General features: G+C 44.4%; 1 protein-coding gene across 9 annotated transcripts in view; it reads right to left on the bottom strand.

The window, feature by feature from the left end:
* The window catches only part of WWOX (WW domain containing oxidoreductase), a 934,084-nt gene that overhangs the window by 537,019 nt on the left and 375,915 nt on the right, over positions 1-21,150 (bottom strand). Inside the window, exon 9 of one of the 9 annotated variants that reach the window (XM_014845480.3) lies at positions 16,038-17,482. The exons of the other annotated variants lie outside the window; for them this stretch is intronic. Coding sequence (XP_014700966.1) covers positions 17,270-17,482 — 213 coding nt within the window. The 3' untranslated portion in view covers positions 16,038-17,269. Of the gene's footprint in view, positions 1-16,037; positions 17,483-21,150 lie in introns of those variants that run through there. 9 annotated transcript variants of the gene reach the window in all.

The following is a 21,150-nucleotide window of genomic DNA, read 5'->3' as shown; positions in this document are numbered from 1 at the left end:
GGTTTTAGAGACTTCATGGACATTAACTGGCAGCAAATAGAAGAGAAGACACTTCAAGCTGTGGTGGACAGGCTCTAAGGAAGCCCTACATAATCCTCACCTCCTAGTGTTGACACCTTTGGGTAATTCTCTCCCATGGAGTGTGAGCAGGACCTGTGAAGTGGTTCTAACACATAGAACATGGTAAAGGAGATGGAATGCTACTTCCATGATTACATTATGTTACATAAGACTGTGTTGCATCTTGCTGGCTGACCTGCTCTAGAGACTCCTAGCTGGCTAATGAAGTAAGCTGCTGTATTGGAAAGCCCACGTGATAAAGAACTATAGATGGCTTTTAGGAACTGAGGACTGCCTCTAGGAGCTAAGGGGGACCTCCAGCCAATGGCCAATGGCCAGCAAGAAGCCAGGGCCCTGAGTCATACAGCTGTAAGGAAATGAAGTCTGCCAGTAATCAAATTTTGTGACCTTGAAGGTGTGGAGGTGACTCTGGAAGTGAACTCTTCCTCAATCAAGATTCCAGATGAGAACACAGCCTAGCTGATACCTTGACTGCAGCCCTGTGAGGTCCTAAGCAGAGGAGCCAGCCAAGCCATGCCCAGACTCCAGACCCACAGAAACTATGAAATAATAAATGTGTGTTGCATTAAGTTACAAAATTTGTGCTAATTTATACACCAAGAATAATAAGTGATGCACAAGTCGAGAACTTGGAGCGTGTACAAATAGAGATCAAGAATGAGCAGATGGTTGGAAGGACAGGAAGCAGATGAGACTGATGAAAGCCATGGGTTAATGGTTCACTACTGTGTCCCCACTACCCAGTCCAATGGCTGACCAGAGAATTATGCACAACAGAAAGTAGTGAAATGATGAAAACACTGGTGAGGCAGAGAGTGCATTGGTAAAAGGAATGATAGGCTGAAGATTGTGAGCTCGGTCCTGGAGGCAACAGGGAGCCATTGAATATTTTTGAACAGGGGAGTGGCATGGTAAAGACTGTGTTTTAGGAAGATGCACGTGACATACAGGATAGATTGGAGTATGGAGAAATGAGAGTCACAGGGAGCAATATCTCTCTTCCATTTTTTCACCAGGCAAGATCTCACAGTGGGTCAAGGCTAAGAAGAAGAAAGAAAAAAGAGCTAAGCATCTGACACTTAATTCAATTTCAAGGTACCAGAGTGTTGTTAAACTTTCAATATTATGCAATGGGCACACGTAACAAAAGAGTTACATAAGCAATGTGTGCATATTTTAAGTAATGATAAACAGAATGACTACCCATATACCTATTGCTCAACTAAAGACATAGAACTTTCCATTACTTCCCCTATGTGCCTCTCCCCAAGACATTACTCTCCTTTCCTCCCTACCACGTCCACCCCATCCCACACCTAGGGAAGCACTAGCTCATATTTTGTGTTTTTCATTCACTTTCTTTTCTTTATAGTGTTAGCACATATCTTTACATCTGCAAACAGTATGCTTAATTTTGCTTATATATTGAACTTTATATAAGTTGAATCATACTGTGTATATTCTCTAGGTAACTGCCTTTTTAATTCCATGTTATGTTTTCAAGATTCCTTTATGTTGATGCATAGGTCATTCATTCATTTTCACTGCTATCTAGTATTCCATTACATGAAAATACCACCATTTATTTCCGTAATTTATTATGGATAGCCTTTGGGGAGTTTTCAGTTTCTTGTTGTCATAAATAATGTGCCAGAAACATTCTTGAACTTTTCCTAGTTCTCAAGAGTTGCTTGAAAGCATGTTCATATGAATGAAAGTGAATAGATTAAATATTTCTTTATTAGGTAATGCCAAAGTATTTTCCAAAATTGGCTATATCAATCTATACTCCCATGAGTAATTTACGAGATTTCCTGTTACTCCACATCCTTCTCAATCCCCGGTGTTGCCAGGCTACTCAAATTTTTCCAATCTGGTGAGTATAAAATGATGTCTCCTTTTGGTTTTCATGTAACTAAGTTTTCAGCAAGTAATGCCTGCTTAGATTATAAGATAGGTACTGCCCTTTAAAATCTACATATAAAGTTGACAAAATAAGACATAAGCTAATGAAAAGTTATTAATGAAGTTAAAGTATAATACATCAGATGAATATATATATTTAGTGGGAAACTTCACAAAGTAATAAACGATTCAGGTTGGATCCCAAGTCTATTGGTGGGATGACCTTGGGCAGGTCATTTACCTTTCTATGCCATAACTGGCTCATAAAAATCCATATAGGGCTGGCCGGGTGGCATAGTGGTTAAGTTTGCACGCTTCCCTTCGGTGGCCCAGGGTTTGCAGGTTTGGATCCCAGGCGTAGACCTACACACTGCTCATCAAGCCATGCTGTGGCAGCGTCCCATATACAAAATAGAGGAAGATTGGCACAGATGTTAGCTCAGGGACCATCTTCCTCAAGTAAAAAGAGGAAGATTGGCAACAGATATTAGCTATGGGCCAATCTTCCTCACCCCCCCACCCAAAAAAAAGCGATATAACCAACACATTAAAAAAATTTTCTAAACCAACATATAAAGAAAAGATTACCCAAGTTTCTAAGACTAGGAAGCTGCCACTGCCCCTTGCTCTCTCACTGGGTGTTCAGAAATGTACGTTTCTCTTCTACTTTGAATATATACAGCTTTCCCAACCCACTTAGACACAAAGGAAAGATCAATATTTCACATCAAGCATGGACCTCAATTCTAAATTTAAAAATCACAGGGCACATGGAGGAACCCTCTGGTCAACGCCATCTCTTCAACAATGCATAATGTTTGCCTTGACACAGTGCCTTTCAACTTTCCATTCCTTCTTTCTAAAATACTTTTCCTCTGGCTCTTTACATTTCTAGCTCCTTCTCACCTCTGAAGCCTCAACTTCAGTGTAACCGGGGCATCCTTTCTAGGGCCAGATGCTCCGCCATCCCTGACCTTCCTTTCTCGCACATGCCGTGTTTGCTTGCTTCTGAGCATGCATGTGCTTCTGAAGTCACAGCGGGAAGATATTCTATCTAGTGTTTTACTTGTTTCTTGCCTGGCTCCACCACTGGAATGCAAACTCTGTGAGGGGAGGCACCTGGTTTTTCTGGGGGATCACTTTTGTGTCCTTGGCACCTGAAACAGCACCTGGCATCTAGTAGGAAGATGGTAAGTAAATAATTGTTGCATTAGTTCATCTACCACCGTGTTTCAGAAAGGACTTTGTGGTGGAGCTGGAGACTTATATACGAGTTTATACGTATACAAAACACTTGGACCCCAGATCTCTAATCCAGCTGTCTCTATCCCCACTTACTAGTTTCCCCCCTGAGATTACTTACACAGTTCAATTTCTAGAAAGGCAAACAGGACCACAAGTCCTTTCTGTATTTTCACCTGCTTCGCCTTTATTATAAGCATACAATAAAGAAGTTACATGAAAATCAACAAAAGGCTATATTTTTTAATCTTAATAGCCACATGATAGTTTTAGAGTTTTAATCTTGCCAATAACTATCCCCTTGCAAGCGCTTAAGGATGGAAACCATCTCTTATCGTATTTGAAATTCAGAGGAAGCTCAAAGAGCACCATATGACAAGAGGTACCGATGGATATTTATGATCAAGGAAGATGATCGGCTAGAAGCAGTAGCTTGTCGATGAGGTCACATCATATTATGAATATGGTTTATTACCAGCTCCCAAAGATATGCCCTCTCTTTGGTCAATAAGAAAAGGATAAAAGGTTCAAGATAAGGAAGAGGCACTTTATAAATGAAAACGTTCACTAATGAAATTAGGATCGTTATTGCAGGAAGTGCTAATTTTCCTGCTCACTGAGAGTTTAATAAAAATGTTATGTCTACTCTATAACTGTGATTAATCAGTGTGGTATTGAGAACTGCAACGATTCTTTCTCAACAAGGCAATTTTCAAAATTTGAAAAGGTGTAAATTCCATGCAAATTGCTTCATAATCATATATGTACAAAACGGAGCTGACAAAATTGCAGTTAGGGAAGGAATCATTAACATTTAACATTTTTTCTTAGTCTCCTTTTTTTGTCCAACTGCTCCTTCACAGGTATATTGCAGATGAGAAGAGATGACCGATTGAAAAGCATACAGGTGAACGTTAAAAAGATGGTAATAATTTTAAACAAACTCAAACGTCGAATTTGAACAGCAAATGAAATAGGAGGTTTTATAACAGAAAAAACTGATTTACTGTAATGAAAATGCACCCACTTGGTTTAATCACAATATAGAGAGACCAAAAGCATTTTTCTATTTCTGACTCTTCTCGGCAGGAAATGGTACATCTTTGCTAAGGAAAGTTGCATTTCTGCACACCTGACTCCTGTTTAAAAAGTCCCAAGGCCTCTTGTAATTTTAAACAATGGCTTGCAAACCTGAGGCCTCCTCAGACAGACGAAGTGGCCTATCTAGTAACCTCTCCTGCCCCACAGTGATGACTTATCTGGGACCTGCTTGGTTCCCCCGTAATGAGCAAGCCTCAGAGGCTGACACAGCCTCTCACTGTGCCTGGAGTGGGCCACAAGCACTAGCTGGGTAAATCCTAAGCAGGTTATTCGTCTGTTTCCATAGCTAAGGGGAGGATAATAAGACCTCAAGTGTAAATATGACAGGGTTAAGATTATTAGAGGCTTCAACGAATGGCCCTTAAAACTTGTAAGACACAAACAGAAAACACACCAAAGAATACATTTGCAGGCACTAGTATGAATATTGTGACGTGTAACTAACAGCTGGTTGTTTCTAGAAGTTGGAAGCCTTTTCTTATTTTTGAAGAGATAACTTAGAAAGCGGTGGTTAGCAATTTCAGGGTAATAACTCATGGTGATTCTCAATGGTCTGAGTGTCGCCACGGTTCCTCACAGTGGGCGGGTTTTTCTCTCAAGCAGGCATTCGGGGGGACAATGCAGTTATAGTAGGAGCCATTTTCCCCCCTCATCTTCATCCCGTACCTCATACATTTTCTAAAATTATGGCCCTACTCAAGGCAGTTATTATGCACGATGTTCTTCAGAAGAGTTTTTCAGAGGATGATTTTTGGTTAAAGTGGCGTGTTTTAGAACCATCTGGTCACATGCATTAATGCACACTTGCAAATTCTGCACGGATTTTTATGATGGGGATCTGCCCCGAGTGTCTCTCCCAGGCGCTGCGTGTAAATAAGACAAAGACTCCTGCCGCCTTCAATCGGCCGGGCAGTGAACAGTGGCTCGGATTTAACATGGCAACACATTTTCCATTAGACGCCGAGATTAATAAACCTCGCAGAGCCCGGCCGAGCCGCTAGAAAACAAGGGCAGTGAGGTGCTCGTTTCTGTTCCATTAGACACGGGATGAGCTGCAGGCGTGCCACACTCTGTCACTCCAGCCCAGTAATGGGCCCTGGCGACCGCCCTGCTAGAGGCTCCGATGGTTTGTCCGCACAGTTCCAGCTGGAGAACTTTCTCTTTTTCTTTCCCCTGACTCAGCCACCGCAAAGGCAGCGTGGGCCAGGTAGAAGTTTCCTCCGCCAGCAGGGTGGCTGGAGGGGGGCAGTGCCCAATTGGTTCTCTTTGTCCTAGTTTGGCGGCCAAGGCCACCCTTTAAAGATACACCGGTGTGGGATGGAGGGAGGCAGGGGTGAGCTTGGGCACTTCTGAGAAAGAAACGAGCCCACTTCTTGGTAGTGGAAGAAGACAAGTTCAGGGAACCAGCATAGCCTTGTGAAAGAGTCAGGAGATAGGGACTCAGATCTGGCCTCTGCCCATCACGCCCTTCACAGAGGTGGGGCTTGTGATAATCACTGGGCCTTTCTGAGCCTCCCTTTCTTCCTCTGAAACCAGGCATGATGAGCATGCTTACCTCCCAGTGTGGGATAAATGAATAATGAATATATAGGTTTGGCCTGGTACCTGGTATACAGAAGGAACATAAATAAATGTGAGCTCCTGCTATGATAACTCTGGTAGTTGCTACGATTTTAATGACTAATATGATCGTCATCACTATTGCTACTATTACTATTCACAGACATAACCCCTCGGAGCTTCAGTTTCCTATCTGTAAACTGAGGACAGTCATGACCCCTCCAGCAGAGGAATAAAATAAAGCACAAAAAGCAATTGGCAGGCTCCTCATACACCCTCGGTGCTCAATTAACTTTGTCTCCACCTTTCAGGCAGGAATTCTAGGAGGAGGAAGTAAAACCCACTTGGGGGCTGCTAAAATTCTCCAATGTGCTAATGGCACGATTGGCTACTGAGAACCATATCCTAAGAGGCATCTGCCTCCAGGAGAGGAGTCTAGTGGGGTGGAGACTGAGACTTCCGCCAGCTGCCCAGCACACACTCCTGTCCACAGCTTCGTGGTGACAGAGAGCCACAGAACGATGCTGTGATGGGGACATTTGTATGCCCCACATTTTACAGGTGAGGCCACGGAAAGTCAGAGAGGGGAAGCCACAGCCCCAAGACAACGCAGCTGGTTTGGGGGACACCTGAGAAATCCACAGGGCTCTCTCCTGGTTCCATACCAGTTTCTCTACCATACTTGCTGTTTTCTGAATCTCCGAGTAGAGATGTAAGACAGCTGTTATGGACTGAATGTTGTGCCCCCATCCACCAAATTCATATGTTGAAGCCTTAAACCCCAGTGCCATGGTACGTGGAGGCAAGGCCTTTGGGAGGTGATTCAGTTTACATGAGGTCAGGAGGGTGGGGCCCTCGTGATGGGATTAGTGTCCTTACAAGAGAAGGAAGAAAGACCAGAGCTTCCTCTCTCTGCCATGTGAGGGCAGCAAGAAGACGGCCCTCTGAACCAGGCGGCAGGCTCTCACCAGACTTGAATCTGTCGGCAGCCTGATCTTGGACTTCCCAGCTTCCAGACTGTGAGAAATAGATGTCTGTTGTTTAAGCCATCCCATCTGTAGTATTTTGTCGTGGCAGCCCTAGCAGACCAAGACAACAGCCAATGTATAAGTATCTGTTCAGTGAGTGTTGGGGGGATGAAAAATGTGATGGTCTCACCCACACTTTACTCCTGAAAGACGGGCCCCAGGTCAGCTTTCTGAGGGACACTTGCATCTCCGTCTGACACCCTTTGACAAAGCTGATGTTTTCTACTTCCCCCAATAGCCTGTAGGATATTATTGTCCCTGCATTATGGGTGAGGGAAACTGAGGCCCAGAATTAGTGGTTGTGGTAGACTGAACAATGCACCTCCTACAAGAGATGGCTATGTCCTAGCCCCAGAATCTGCGAATGCGTTACCCGACGTGGCAAAAGGGACTGTGCGGCTGTGATTAAGTTAAGGATTTTGAGATGGGGAGACCATCCTGGATCATCCTTATCACAAGAGTCCTTATAAGAAAGAGGCAGGAGGGTTAGATTAGAAGAAGGTAATGTGACAACGAAAGCAGAGTCAGTGAAGGAGTCATGATGATATGCTGTGCTGTTGTCTTTGAAGATGAGCCAACGGATGCAGGTGGCCTCTAGGGGCTGGAAATGGCAGGGAGAGGGACTCTCCCCTAGAGGCTCCAAAGGACCCAGCCCTGCCGACACCTTGACCCCATAGGACTGATTTTGGACTTGTGACCTCCAGGACTGTAAGATAATAAATGTGTGTTGCTTTAAGCCACTAAGTTCTTGGTAATTTGTTACAGCAGCAAGAGGAAACTAATACAGTGACGGAGTCAGAATTCAAACCCAGAACCTCCCACTCCAAAGTCTATGATCTTTCTGCTCTGTTGCTGCCTCTGATGAATGAATGAATGAGACAAGGCTGGCTCCCTCCAGTCACAGTTAGCGGGAGGGAGAAATCCAAGAACCTGCCTGTACTCTTCTCTCAGTTCCTGGAGCTTGAACAATTTCATGGAGTACCTCTTTTTTTGTATATATATATTTTTTTAATCTCTACCTGCCTTGTTAAAAAGGGAAATTTAAGGGGCCGGCCCCATGGCAGAGTGGTTAAGTTTGTGTGCTCCATTTCGGTGGGCTGTGGTTTCACCAGTTCGGATCCTGGGTGCAGACATGGCACCACTCATCAGGCCATGCTGAGGCAGTGTCCCACACAGCACAACCAGAAGGACCTACAACTAGAATATACAACTATGTAGCAGGGTGAGGGGCGGGGGGAGAGGGTTTGGGGAGAAGAAGAAAAAGAAAAAAAAAAAGATTAGCAATAGATGTTAGCACAGGTGCCAAGTTTTTTTTTTTAAAAAAAGGGAGATTTAAGATGTCATGCACAAATACATACAGTATACAAAAAAATAAGGAAAAAATGAGAGTGAGGAGAGGAGGAAGCAGAGAGAAAGAAAGAAGAAGGAAAAAGAAAAATAGATAAAGAACTCCTATGAAAGGAAGAATAATACTAAGATGAAGTCAGAAGAGATATTAGTTACCAGAGAGGTACTATACAGCACTATGACTTTGCTGAAGGTGGGGAGAAGTTTGCTAAAAATTTGATTTGGAGCTCCCTAGTGGCCAGAGCAAAGAAGAAAACATTGTCAGATATGATGCTGAGATTTTTCTTTTTTAATTGGTTGCTTGGGATAAGTACATCTTTCCTTGTCATGAGGACTCAAGGAAGGTTTCCCTAGAGCGTTCTATTTGTTAACACCCAAAGTTTACCCCTCCCCTTAGACCTTACTGCCTGATCCTCGAGAGAGGGATAAGGTTTTCAATGTTGCTCAACCTCTTCCACATCCTTAAAGCACATAACTTCCTCCAAGGCATGCTCATGCTTCCTGAGAGAGGAAACACTCACTCTGGAGCATCAGCAGAGGTGCACTCACCAGCTATCTTTTCCCACATACCAGGCCTACAGCTGAGGAAAACAGCAAACTACCCCTCGTCTCAAACCTTTACAATAGCTTGTGAAGAGTCAAATTCACTAAGGATTGTCTCTGCTAATTTTTATTGTGCAAATAACCCATCCAAAAATCAGTGGCTAAAAACAACAGTTACTTATTTTTAGCTCATGATTTGGTGGGTCAGCAATTTGGGCTGGGCCCAGCTGGGCAGGTGCCTGCTGTCAGCCAGGCAGCTCTGCCCCCAGGTGGTCTGGCTGGCTCTTGGTTGGGGCAATGAGGCAACATGGCTGCCAGTCACTCATCACCCAGCAGGCAAGTCCAGGCTTGTTCACACCGAGAAGCAGAAGGCTCCCAAGAGCAGTAAGTTGATCAGCACACATGCAGAAGCAATTTTCAAGCCTCTGCTTGGGTCACCCTGATGCCCCATGGCCGATGCGAGTTCCAGGAGGCAAGCTGATTCAAGCAGTGGAGAAACTGACTCCACCTTTCGCTGGGAGATCTAGGCCATCACAACACAAAGGCATACATGCAGGACAGAGGGAAGAATCGATGGCCGTATTGATAATCTACCACAGGTATCAACTGTTGGCATTGTGGATTTAACATCCGTCAACTGGGACACACTTAGAGAGTTCTTAATACCAAGGGATATTAATGAAACAGATAATGAATCACTTCTCTTGGACAACTGACTATAGTCTAACCCAAAGGCAGGTGGGCAGAGAGAGATGGCCCCCTAAAAGTCTTGTGCTTCTAAGAGTCTATCTTTAACTTCGCTTTCATTACAATAAAATGTTTTTTAAAATGTGTGCATGCTCATGTGTATGCATGGTCACACACACGTGTGAATGTATTCTAAACACAGAATATCTTTGAATGCTCTCTTCTCCATCGGTATTGTTCAATTTTTGGGCATCGGGCCTTGCCAGTTGTGTTCCTGAACCACCTCCCATCGCCCAATAACTGCAGTTGCTTCCAGGATATTCAGAGCATCAAAAATAAATAAATAAATAAAAGAAAGGGAAAGTTTCAGAAGGGCAGCACTTACCCCATTCACAGGAAAACAGACTGAAAGGAAAGTATTGTCAGAGTGTTTTGCAAATGACATTTTCAGCAATATAAATTATGATTTATTTTCCTATGTAATCATCTTGATTGCAGACATCCTTCTGGAGAAATAGCACTACTCTTGGCTAGCTTTTTAAAGCCTCACAAGACAACTTTCAAACCTGATTAGTATGTATGATGGGAAATCAGATACATTATATTTAGCTTGAAGTGCAGAGCGCCGTGGGTGCAAAGAAAGAAAGATGGGGGAGGGATTAAAAAAAAAAAAAGAACATCTGTAATCCTTTTCAGAGGAATCTGTGCGGCACATGGCAGGGTAAGGAGCAGAGCTGTGGAGTTTGCTCAAGTTGTCCTTATGTAATTAACTGATTGTGCGTCACCCCTTCATCGGACAGCCCTCAAGCCGCCAAGTTGTGTGATGTGATGACTCTGTGTGCAGGACAGACTCATGCTTTTCTGTTAGGAAATTTAAGAGCTCATCGCTTCCATCAACACAGTCTTCTGTGTGTCAAAGATCGTGGCTCGTGGCTTGCACACTCACGCCCCCTTGAAGTGGAACTATCAGCTTGTCAGTGGGCACAGTGGCCTAAAGGAATGCAGATCTTGACTCGGCCTGGACATCTAACAAGTAGGGTCTGGACCAGGGGAGGCCAGGGGGACACCTGGGCAAACAGTTAAGCAGTCATACAAGCTGAGTTCCAGCAAGCACAGGATGGCACTTACATGGACCCGGGAGGGTGCGTCTCCTTAAATGGATGCTGTAGGTGTCTGGCTTGCCTAGTCCTGGTCCTGAAGCCTGAGATGCAACAACAAAGGGGACAAACATACATCCCTGGGGTGTGAATGTAACTAGTAAGTAATTAAAACACTACTTCTTATATAAATACGACATGGCTACATTAGGAGCAGAATACAGACTTTGCATGGGTTGTTGAGATGAAATGAGACATCGGAGGAATTTTGTGTGTGGAGTGGGAGTCTGAGGCAACACTCCCAGGCTCCTTGAGCCCAGATTCCTTCCCCTCTGCCTGTTAGGCATTTGCCATGGAAAAATTTGAGAAGTCCGTAATTTCCAGAGCGCCTGGATAAAATCTAGGGTTTACCATCTAATCTGATTTGACAACTCTACCCAGAGAAATGGACAATGGGAGGGACATTTGCTAAGTGCCAACTGTATGCCAGGGCTAATGACTGAACATCCATTTACCGCTGCTTAATCATTACAGCAATTCTGAATACTAAGAGACTCTAGATGGGGAGACTGAGGCACAGGGAAGATAATGAGTTGAATCAAGTCAAACAAGAACCCAAACTTTTTTGACTCAGCTTCATCTGCTGGCAACTAAAGATCCCGAGCCATACATTCTCCCTTTCCCCAAGCCCCACCTACCTCTTCAGGCAAACTCACGTGCTTGGCTCATGTGGAAGGCATGTCTGTCCATGATCAAATCTCTGACTCCATCTGGGCGGCTCTACCCAAGCTTCTTTTCTTTCTGTTTTATGTCTTCCACAAGTATCCCCTTTCTTTTATACTAAACTTTCTGCCTCTGAAAAGATCTAGGCTTTGTTTGTTATTATTTAAAAAATAAAGTGGCTTGGGTTGGTAGAATTCTAAGTTGGACCCCAAGATTCCGGGCCCCTGCTGTACACCTGCCCTTCTCCAGTATCCACTCAATCACTAATCTAGGTGCTGCTGGGCAGGGATTTTGCCGATGTTAATTAAGGCTCCAAATCAGTTGACCTTAAAATTAAGAGACTATCATAATTACACGGGCCCTTTAAATATGGGTCTAGATGGCAGAGTCAAGAGAAGTCAGAGAGATTCAAAACACAGAGAAGATTCAATGCACAACAGAGTCTCCATCAGTGGCTCTGGGGATGGAGGGGGCCACGTGGCAAGGAATGTGGGTGGCCTCTAGGAGCTGAGAGTGGCCAGCAGCTACAGTGAGAAAGGAGATGGAGGCCGCAGTCTTATAGCTGCAAGGAACTGAATTCTGACCACAACCGGAAGGAGCCTGGGAGTGGATTCTTCTCCAGGGCCTCCAGGAAGGAACCTCGCCCCAGCTGACACCTTCAATTTGCCCTTGTGAGGCCCTGAGCAGAGAACCTGGTCACACTGTGTCCACACTCCTGACCTAAGATCTGTGAGCTAACAAACGGGTGTTGTTTTGAGTTGCTAGGTTTGGGGTCATTTGTAACGTGGCAATTGAAAATGAATACAGCAGCATACAACAATCCCAGCTTTAAAATAAAAACTTTCTTCTATTTATTTCTTTGGCTTTCACAGTCACTACGGTTTCAGAGTAAAAAATTCTTAACATAGAAACTCAAGCACCCTAGCTGTGTTACTTTTTTATTAATTACTAAAGAATTAGTTCCAAAATAACATTTATAACTAGTATTACTAATGATTGTAATAAGATTTGTAGCCAGTGAATCTAGACCAGCAGATATTGAAATTATTTTTCTCTGTCATATTTTACGCAAAGTCACGTAAGAAAAATTACAAACCAAACAGAGTTCAGAATTTATTCTATGAAAGGTACCTATTATGGTGGCACTTATTCGAAGCTACCACAAGAAGAAAAGTCCTACCATGGGTATTTTTGTATCAAGTATTATCTAATATAATCTCCCAAACCACAAAGGGGAAAAAAAGAAGCTTTGTAAATTTCTTCTTGTAACCAAAATTACACAAAAAAGGATGAGAACCTTTCAATGTCACTAATTTCTCTGAAGCAATATAACGGGAAACTCCTGAGACCTTGGCTATTTCAGACAAAATAGAAAAATGTAGATTCAGGAGGAAGCTGGGGAGCTGAGCTTTCTGCAAAGATTGTAAGCCAAGTCATAAATTGAGGTAAAGTATAAAATAAAGGGGGAGAAAAAGGGTGGAAGTTGTGGTTTTGTGCCTGTACACTTGGGGTCTGTAAGATAAATGGGCTGAGGATTTTCCTGTCCATTTCTGCTATCCATTCACACGATTAAAGTCATTCGTTAGAACATTCTACCAAGAAGCTACTGCAAGGAGGTTTCCCTTAAGGAGGAGGATTAAAAAGAAGAAAAAGAAAGGCAGAGATATTCTATGTGGAATACACAAAAATATATGCACACTAAAAACCAAGCCAGTGGATGCTTGCTAACAGCGCTGCTTTAAAATCATACGCTGTACTCAGAGCCACTGCTTTCTGCAAGTTTTAATAAAAGAATATATTACCAAGGTGATTCTCGGGGAGGAGGGGGGAAATTGGAGTCAAGTTATTTTCGTAAATCCGTTGGCTAGATAATGTCTGACTTCCCCCTCCCCACAACAGAATGTCATCTACTTGCCGCCCCGCACTCAATCAATAGCCACGTCTTATTTCTACATCCATCCCTGGCTTTGGCCTCCACCACCTCTTGCCTGGGCTATTCTAAGAGCCTACCTGCTGCCAGTCCTGCCCCTTGCAAACTCACCCTTCTCACTAAAGCCAGAGGGCTCCTTCTAAATGCACACTGGTCCCCTTACAGGGGACCAAAATAGCCATAAACCTTCCCAGTGCTTTCCATCGCCATGATGATAAGATCTAGGCACTCACTGGGACTCCTGAGGCACCTGGGGACTTTAGCCTGTTTACTTTTCCAGTCTTACCTTTGGTCACCTTTGTCCCCGTCTCACGTTGGGCTCCAGCCAGATAGATCCCTGTATGTTTTCCCCAGGGGCCAGATCCTGTCTGGATGCCCAGAATATGACCATGAGCAACAAAGCCCTTGTCTGTAGGGAGATGACAATCTGAGGTGGCCAGCAGAGTAATAACCAGATAACCACAATACCATCGTGGTTGTGGAGGGTATTACGGGAACAATGGAGGATAGAGGGGTACCCAACCCACACTCAAAGTTTACAGAGAGAAGGAGTTTAGGGTTCAGACAAGTCTTCTGGAAGAGTCAAAGTTAGTTTGGAACAGGAAGAAAGAACATTCTAGGCAGAAGGATCTGCATATATAAGACCTGGCCTTTCAGAGCACTATCAGATCTGGGACTAGGGAGCCAAGATGCTGATCAGCTCAATGAATCAGAGGTCTGGAGTCAGGGAGGCCTATGAGAGGCCACCATGATAGCCTGGGCGTGCATGGGTGGGCTCATGATTTAGTGTAATTGCCATACAAAGGATGGAAACTCCAATGCCTAGGAGGCCAGGCAGTTTCTATAAAGAGTAGAGAGGGCCTGATGGACACTATGGAAAACCAGAGGCACGGACCCCAGCTAGACAGGGGCAGCCACTACTGAAATCCAGCCCCCTGGTGCCACTGGGAAGCGCATGCAAATGACGCCAGCTCTGCTTTTTCAAGAGAAGCAGGAAATCCCGATTGTGATGTGAAGTGGCCCAGTTTTTAAAATGTTGGCAACTAATTTATTTCATTAAGAAAACAAAAACCCAGCAGTCCCAACAAAAGACATCTGCAAACCACTAATTTGCAACTTCTGGGATAGGAGCTGGAAATGAGGATGCAGTGTCCAAGGGTTGGAAGCTTTTCTTGCTGTTTTATCCAGGGATCGGAGAGCAAAAGCACTGCAAAGAAAGCCGATCCCTGGGCGGCAGCAGCAGCCAGGGGCCCAGGCTGCTCAGGAGTGAAGGCAAGCTTCTCTGGAGGCTGGGAAGGAGGCCAGCTCCTCAGAGCCACAGCCCCCACTCATTAGTTCATTCAGTTAACAAATATTCGTTAAGGACCTACTATGTGTGCTGTTTCAGACTCTGAAAAAGCAGCAAAACAGACAAAATCCCTGCCCCAGAGGGATACAAACTCATGCCCTCTTTCTGGGGAAGTGAAAAAATGGGACAGTTTTCAGTGGTTTTAGCGAAGACTCCACTAGACATAGTTCACCCTTTCAACCTCAGTCCTGTTCCCCTTCTTGAAGATCATACAGGACAAACGACATGGAAGTGAAAGAGGCCCCAGCGGCTTGGCACTCCAGCATTCTAGAACTGAAGAGCAAAGGGCTTTGCCCACCTTGTTCTCTGATGCAGCCCCAACATCTAGAATAGTGCCTGCACATAGCCCGTGCTCAAGAAACATGGGCTGAATAAGGCCAGCCCTGTGGCGTAGTGGTTAAGTTTGCCCACTCCACTTTGGCAGCCCAGGGTTCGCCGGTTCAGATCCCAGGCATTCCGGGTGAGGACCTGTGCACCACTCATCAAGCCATGCTGTGGCAGGCGTCCCACATATAAGATGGAGGAAGATGGGCACGGATGTTAGCTCAGGGCCAGTCTCCCTCAGCAAAAAGAGGAGGTTTGGTGGTGGATGTTAGCTCAGGGCTAATCTTCCTCAAAAACAAACAAACAAAACCAAACACTGGCTGAATAAATTCGACAATGTGGGGCTCAGAAGTCTTAGTGAGATCCCAGAAAAAAATCGCTAAAGTTGGAATTGGGTTTTGCACATGAAAAGCATTTCTCTTTTGTTCCCATGTCTCTAGGTGATGGTGGGCAGATAGAACAGGATCTCAAGGTGAAAAAATAATAATAATTTGTCCTTCATTCTGTGAACAAGAAGAGGCATTTAGAAACTGGCAGAGTCAAAATCTAATGGTCCACTTCAAAAATGTAGAAGAAAGGGGGTACATGGACTTCTGACAATCTTCTTTCCATATTTCCTGTCTGCCCCTCACTTATGACAATCCCATCCTCTTGACTTTACTGTAATGTGTTTCAAACTCTTTTGGCCAATCTCAGTGAAAACAAACAAAAATCAGTGTCGTGGAAAAAACACTTCTGTGCATTGGGTTGAATTCTTTCCTAAACATGGACACCAGTAAGTGATGGGTGATGCTGACTCACCACGTGTCAGTCTGGACAGCCACCTCAATTGATCTTAGGTATGGAGATACTTTATAATCGTACCCTCACGCCAGTGCGGTTCAGATCGTACCTGCGATAAATGAATCACCTCGGATATGGGAACAGACCATTCCATCATAGAAATTCCCGGACCGTTCCTAGTGCTCTGACCCCACAAGAACTCTGCCCCCCACAAGTCTCGATGATCAGATTCTCTCTGCCTCACTTGAACCAGAGCCTGACAGTAAGCCATATGTTACCAAGGGCCGACTGCCTCCATTTCTCGTTGTTGGGGATTTTTTTTCTTTCTTTTTAAAGGAGGAGGAGGGAAAGTACCCTGTTTATTTCCAAACTCCCTTGCATCTGATGCGCAATAGGCTGGCATTTGCTGTTAAAGCAGAAAATTATAAGGAGGGCCTAATTGACCCTCCTGTGTCTTTGAAAAAGCCTGTCTGTGGTCTCTAATTGACCCTCTCGGTACCTATGGAACAATGAATGAATCTTCAGGAAATAATGGAGGGCGATGATTAATAGCCCGGGTCTGGCTGGACCTCTGTCTCTTGTAGCTCTTCTGCCTGCGCTTTCCTGCCTCCCTCCATGACACCCGAGTCCCTGGATTTCATAAGCAGCGATTTATTATTATCGCTGAATAATAAATACCCTGTAGTCGACACTCTAGAAAATCGGACACATCACGATTCTGCAGAGACGGGGCTAACGTTTATTTAAGCTGGCATTCTTGTTTTGCTCTTGGCAAGGCTCCGAAGAGTCTTCCTCTGGCATTTGTGGGCAAAGGCAAAGCAGGAGGCCTCCCTCTGGTTTCTAGCAAAATCACTCCAAATGTGAAGTCCTCTGGGATTGGGAGGTTTTGCCTATTCCAAAGGGCAAATACTCCCCATTCCCCCTTGTTCGGGCGAGGAAGAAGCCCCTTCAGGAGGGCAGCAAATGGCAATAATAATGATACTGGCAGTACGAGGTGACATTCCTTTGGTGTAAAGTGTGCAATAGCCCCTCTCATTCATTACCCTGAGGAATACTCACAGAAGTCCTGAGAGGTAGTCAGCGCTATTATCCCCACTATTCAGATGAATAAACTGGGGTGCAAAGAGAACAAGTAATTTGCCAAAAGTCACAAGGTCCCAAACCCAGTTCTGTACGCCTTACAACACTCAACAATAACTGTGCCAAAAAAATTCTGAAATACGGATAAGAGAATAAAAGAGAATATATTTCCTTTCTTTTAGTTTGGCTTAAAAATGCCTCCTTTCCGCAGAAAGGGTAGGAGACTACATTTAAATTTAGAAATATGCATGTCTCTAGAGGATTATAAGAAGCCAGAGGGTTTTTTTTGCAAATTCTTAGTATTAACTATACTTATAATTAAAAGTTATTTAAAAGGAATGAAGGAAGAAAGAAAAAAAGCCACTAAAACTCTCCTTCCAAACTGTCCTTCGCTCCTGCTGCTGTCTCCACCTTCCTCAGAACCTTCAGTGGCGAGGGAGCCACAAGCTGTCAGCCAGGCCCTGCTGGGTGCTCTGGGCCCCTTTTCTTCTTAGTCAGTGCTTTGTGGGAGAACGGGCTGCCTATGCAGCAAAATTAATGCTTGGGTAAGGATTACAAGGTCTGTGAAATGTCCGGATCCTCTCTCGCATCGGGTCCCATCTCTGCCATCAGAAAGCACTGGGCCACCATTCAGAAACATGGACGTTGGGTGGGCAATGGGCTTCTGGAAGCCATCAAATCCGGGAGTCACTTCTGGGAGTGACTAAAAGAACAAAGAAGAAGAGAGTTGAATAATCAAACTTGTGTGCACTGAACAGAGAACTGCCTTATGTCACTGACAGTCCTATTCAATGCCATGATTTTTAAAACCAAAGAAGATTGTCCTGGGGCCGGCCCGGTGGCGCAGTGGTTAAGTGCACACATTATACTTCGGCGGCCTGGCGTTCGCTGGTTCGGATCCCAGGTGTGGACATGGCACCGCTTGGCAAGCCATGCTGTGGCAGGTGTCCCACATATAACGCAGAGGAAGATGGGCACAGATGTTAGCTCAGGGTCAGTCTTCCTCAGCAAAAGAAGAGGAGGTTTGGTAATAGATGTTAGCTCAGGGCTAATCTTCCTCAAAAAAAAAAAAAAAACGAAGATTGTCCTGGGGACTTCGGGCCCAAAGGCAGACCCCTCCCAAGGTGAGTCACTTCCTAGAGACAGGAAACAATTCATCCCTGAGCACACTTTTCAAACGAAAATCTGCTGCTCCAGAGCCCACACCCGCCAATGCTTCCACCCACTCCAGGCCACTGTCGACCAGCCACTGGCAGCCCCTAGAACCCAGAGCCCACTGAAATTAATCACACTAGTCAATCCTAAACCTGCTCACTCTGCCTCACCCATTCCTTCCCGTGGAAACCACACTAAAGGCTCTTGCCCACAATTCCCCCACCCCCTGCCTTCTGACCAACCCTGGTGCTTCCCCATGTGCTGCCAGCCTGCCCTCGCTGTCCCCCGCCCCCCCGCCCCGCAAGGCATGTGCTCTTTCTCTTGGGATCTGTGAGTATAATAAACCAGCTTTTCAATGACAGTCCTCTCCTAATCTCCATACCTACATAATAATGAAATGGAAAGAAAAAGAGAAAGGGAAGGAGGAAGAGTGGGATGGAGGGAGGGAGAGAGAAAAGAAAAAAGGAAAATGACTGAAGAAGGAATAAAGAAAGAGCAAATGATAACTAACTTAAAACCTGCCTTTCTCTTTGAAGAGAAACAACTAATAGAGCTGTAGAGGAAATCTCTTCCACTTGGGCTGGGGATACACACATTAAAGATAGGTGCACACCGCGCGTGCAGCAGTTCCTAACCGGGGAACTTGCCCTCCCGTCCAACGCTCAGTATTCAGTGGGTTCCCTGGCCCTCCTGGTCGCTTCTCTGATCATGGCTACCTTACTCAGGAAACCAGCAGAAAAGTTAATTTCCTTGCATGACTGACAGTAAACATCCAAAGTGAAGATGGATTATAAAATGGCATCAAAGTATAAATAGAATCATACTAGTCTCTTTTAAATAACTCTCAGTGTCTTTATTCATTAAGATTCAGATGCTTTGGAGGGTACAGATGTGTCTTCTCCCCTCCTGGATCCCAAATAAAACACCCCGTACGGAAGCAGATGGCTTTGTATAAATCAGATGACAGTTTACAGGGTGAGATGGCTTCATCAGAACAGCATTACTGTAATCTTTTTGAAGGGAATAGGGTTAAACAAATCCAGCTTTAACTGGAGGTCACATTTACATGTGAAACGTCAAGTCCATTTAAGGAGTGCCTCGGTCTTTGGGTCACCCCACCAGTGACCTCTCCATCATTTTCCTTCCGGAGGGAGCCCCAGGTAATGCATAAAAAGCTAAGTATGTTAGGAAGCCAAGGATGGCTAGGCCCCCTACGAGGAACTGGTTCTATTAACACAACCGAGAGCCCTTTCTGTTCAGTTCTCAAAAGCTCCCTACATTTGCTGCCACATGTAAAAGGGGGTGGTTTTGCTGATTGGAAACCACACAACTGGAACAGCACCTGCTTGGGCACTTAACCCTGGAAAGGCAAAGGTGAAGGTGGTTTCTGTTTATTTTGATCTCGAGCGTAAAATGGAGAGCAATCACATCGGCTGATGGAAGAAGACAGAGCCTGCCCGTTCAGCGATGCTTCGCAGGAGGCTGGGGTGCTAAGTGCTTCTCAGCCTGTCAAGATCTGAGGAGCGGTGGCTGTCAGTGCCCATCTCGTGCTTACAGTATTCACCATTCGAAGCAGAGGCGCAAGGAACAAACAGCTACCAGCGGTACTCATCTAGTTTAAGGTATTCCTTTCCTCTGAAAGAGTGACAGGAACAGACCGCCCTGGCCCTGCCTCCCTGGAACATTCCAGCACTTGCGATAGTATGATGGGTGTCCCTGTCTCCAAGAAGGCAGGGAGATATTCTCCCAGCTCCTTACTGTACTGGGTCAATTTTAGGGTGAACATTTCAAATAAATACAACTTAATATGAGTTTAAATGACCACTAGCCCTCTTCTGCTGAGAAAATTCAGACACTGATACACAGGTGCTTAGAAGACAAGCCATCTAAATAACACCCAGGAAAAAGACTGAAAGGACTCTGTTTTCCCTAGGTTTCTTCCAAAACCAAGAGCATGATTCCTTAACATCTGTATCATGAAATGTATTGCCTATTATTCAGAATCCTAATTATGCAACATTTGTCCTCAAAAGACTTCGTAACACACCCTTATACAGAGTCATCAATTAAACCCGCACCTCCAGCCAAGGCAGCAGGCACATCATCTCCCGTATTCCTTTCGTCTCTTTATCCTAAAAAAATGAGGTCAGCCCTCAGCCTTTTTGTTCCAAATCCTCATTCCAAACTCTTGACTTTTTCCCAAGTTGCCCAAGTATGGAAAGTATCATCTCCAAGCTGGCTCCTGCCTTCACATCCAGCAATTCCAGCTCTGCTGCCATTCCCAACAGAGCCAAAGAGGAGCATACTTGACAAGAAGTGTCAGGGCTAACAAGAAATCCCGAAGCAAGGACTTGGAATTATGTCAGGAAGAAACCAAAATTCAAAAGATGGGCACTCATCCACAGTTGAAAATGGCATGTTTTTAAACCATGAAAATCAAACAGAAAAATGATTTTTGAAATTATGTCTTGCAGACAAACATGTGCTCCACGGCCCAGAAAACTACAACCCACAGGCCAAATCCAGCCCACCACCTGTTTTTGTAAATAAAGTTTTATTGACACACAGCTATTCCCATCTGTTTACATATTATCGGCTGTCTGCACTATACATCAAGTTCAGCAGTTGTGATGGATATCATAGGGGCTACAAAGTCAAAAATATTTACTATCTGGCCCTTTATAGACAAAGTCTGCAGACCCTGTTCTAGACTGAAAATTATTTCTATCAATCACCCTCAAATCCTTGGATCTGCTTTGTCACCCTTAGACTATAAATGGAATGATCAAATAAGAGCATTTTAATGACAATATTAATGAATTGTTAACTAAGGTTTAGGGAAGAAGAGAAAGCCAAAGAACTTTGAAAGACTCACAACCACTATTTTTGAAATAAAACTTAGATCTATATCAAGTAACTCAGTTCAAACACAAATATTTATTGAACGTGTACCATGGATCAGGTATTTTCAACACAGGCATTTCCTTTGACTGTGGGGGAAAAAATATTTTAGTTCTTCCTTCGATTTTTCTTTTCCTTTTTTTTCCTTCAATCCACTATGCCTTTGTTTACTTTGCTTAGTCAAATGAAAAATGCTTTGAAGAGTCCGCATCGCTGATGGGCGTCCTGCCTGACATAGCTAATACATATAGAAGTCATAGGCATTTGGGTAACTCAGGCCATTTAAGAGGATCGTTTTACCTCTAGGCTTGATAT

Source organism: Equus asinus, chromosome 28, assembly GCF_041296235.1.
Source record: "Equus asinus isolate D_3611 breed Donkey chromosome 28, EquAss-T2T_v2, whole genome shotgun sequence".
NCBI lineage: Eukaryota > Metazoa > Chordata > Mammalia > Perissodactyla > Equidae > Equus > Equus asinus.
The sequence above is the reverse complement of the archived record's forward strand: the minus strand, read 5'-3'. Positions and strand labels throughout refer to the sequence as shown.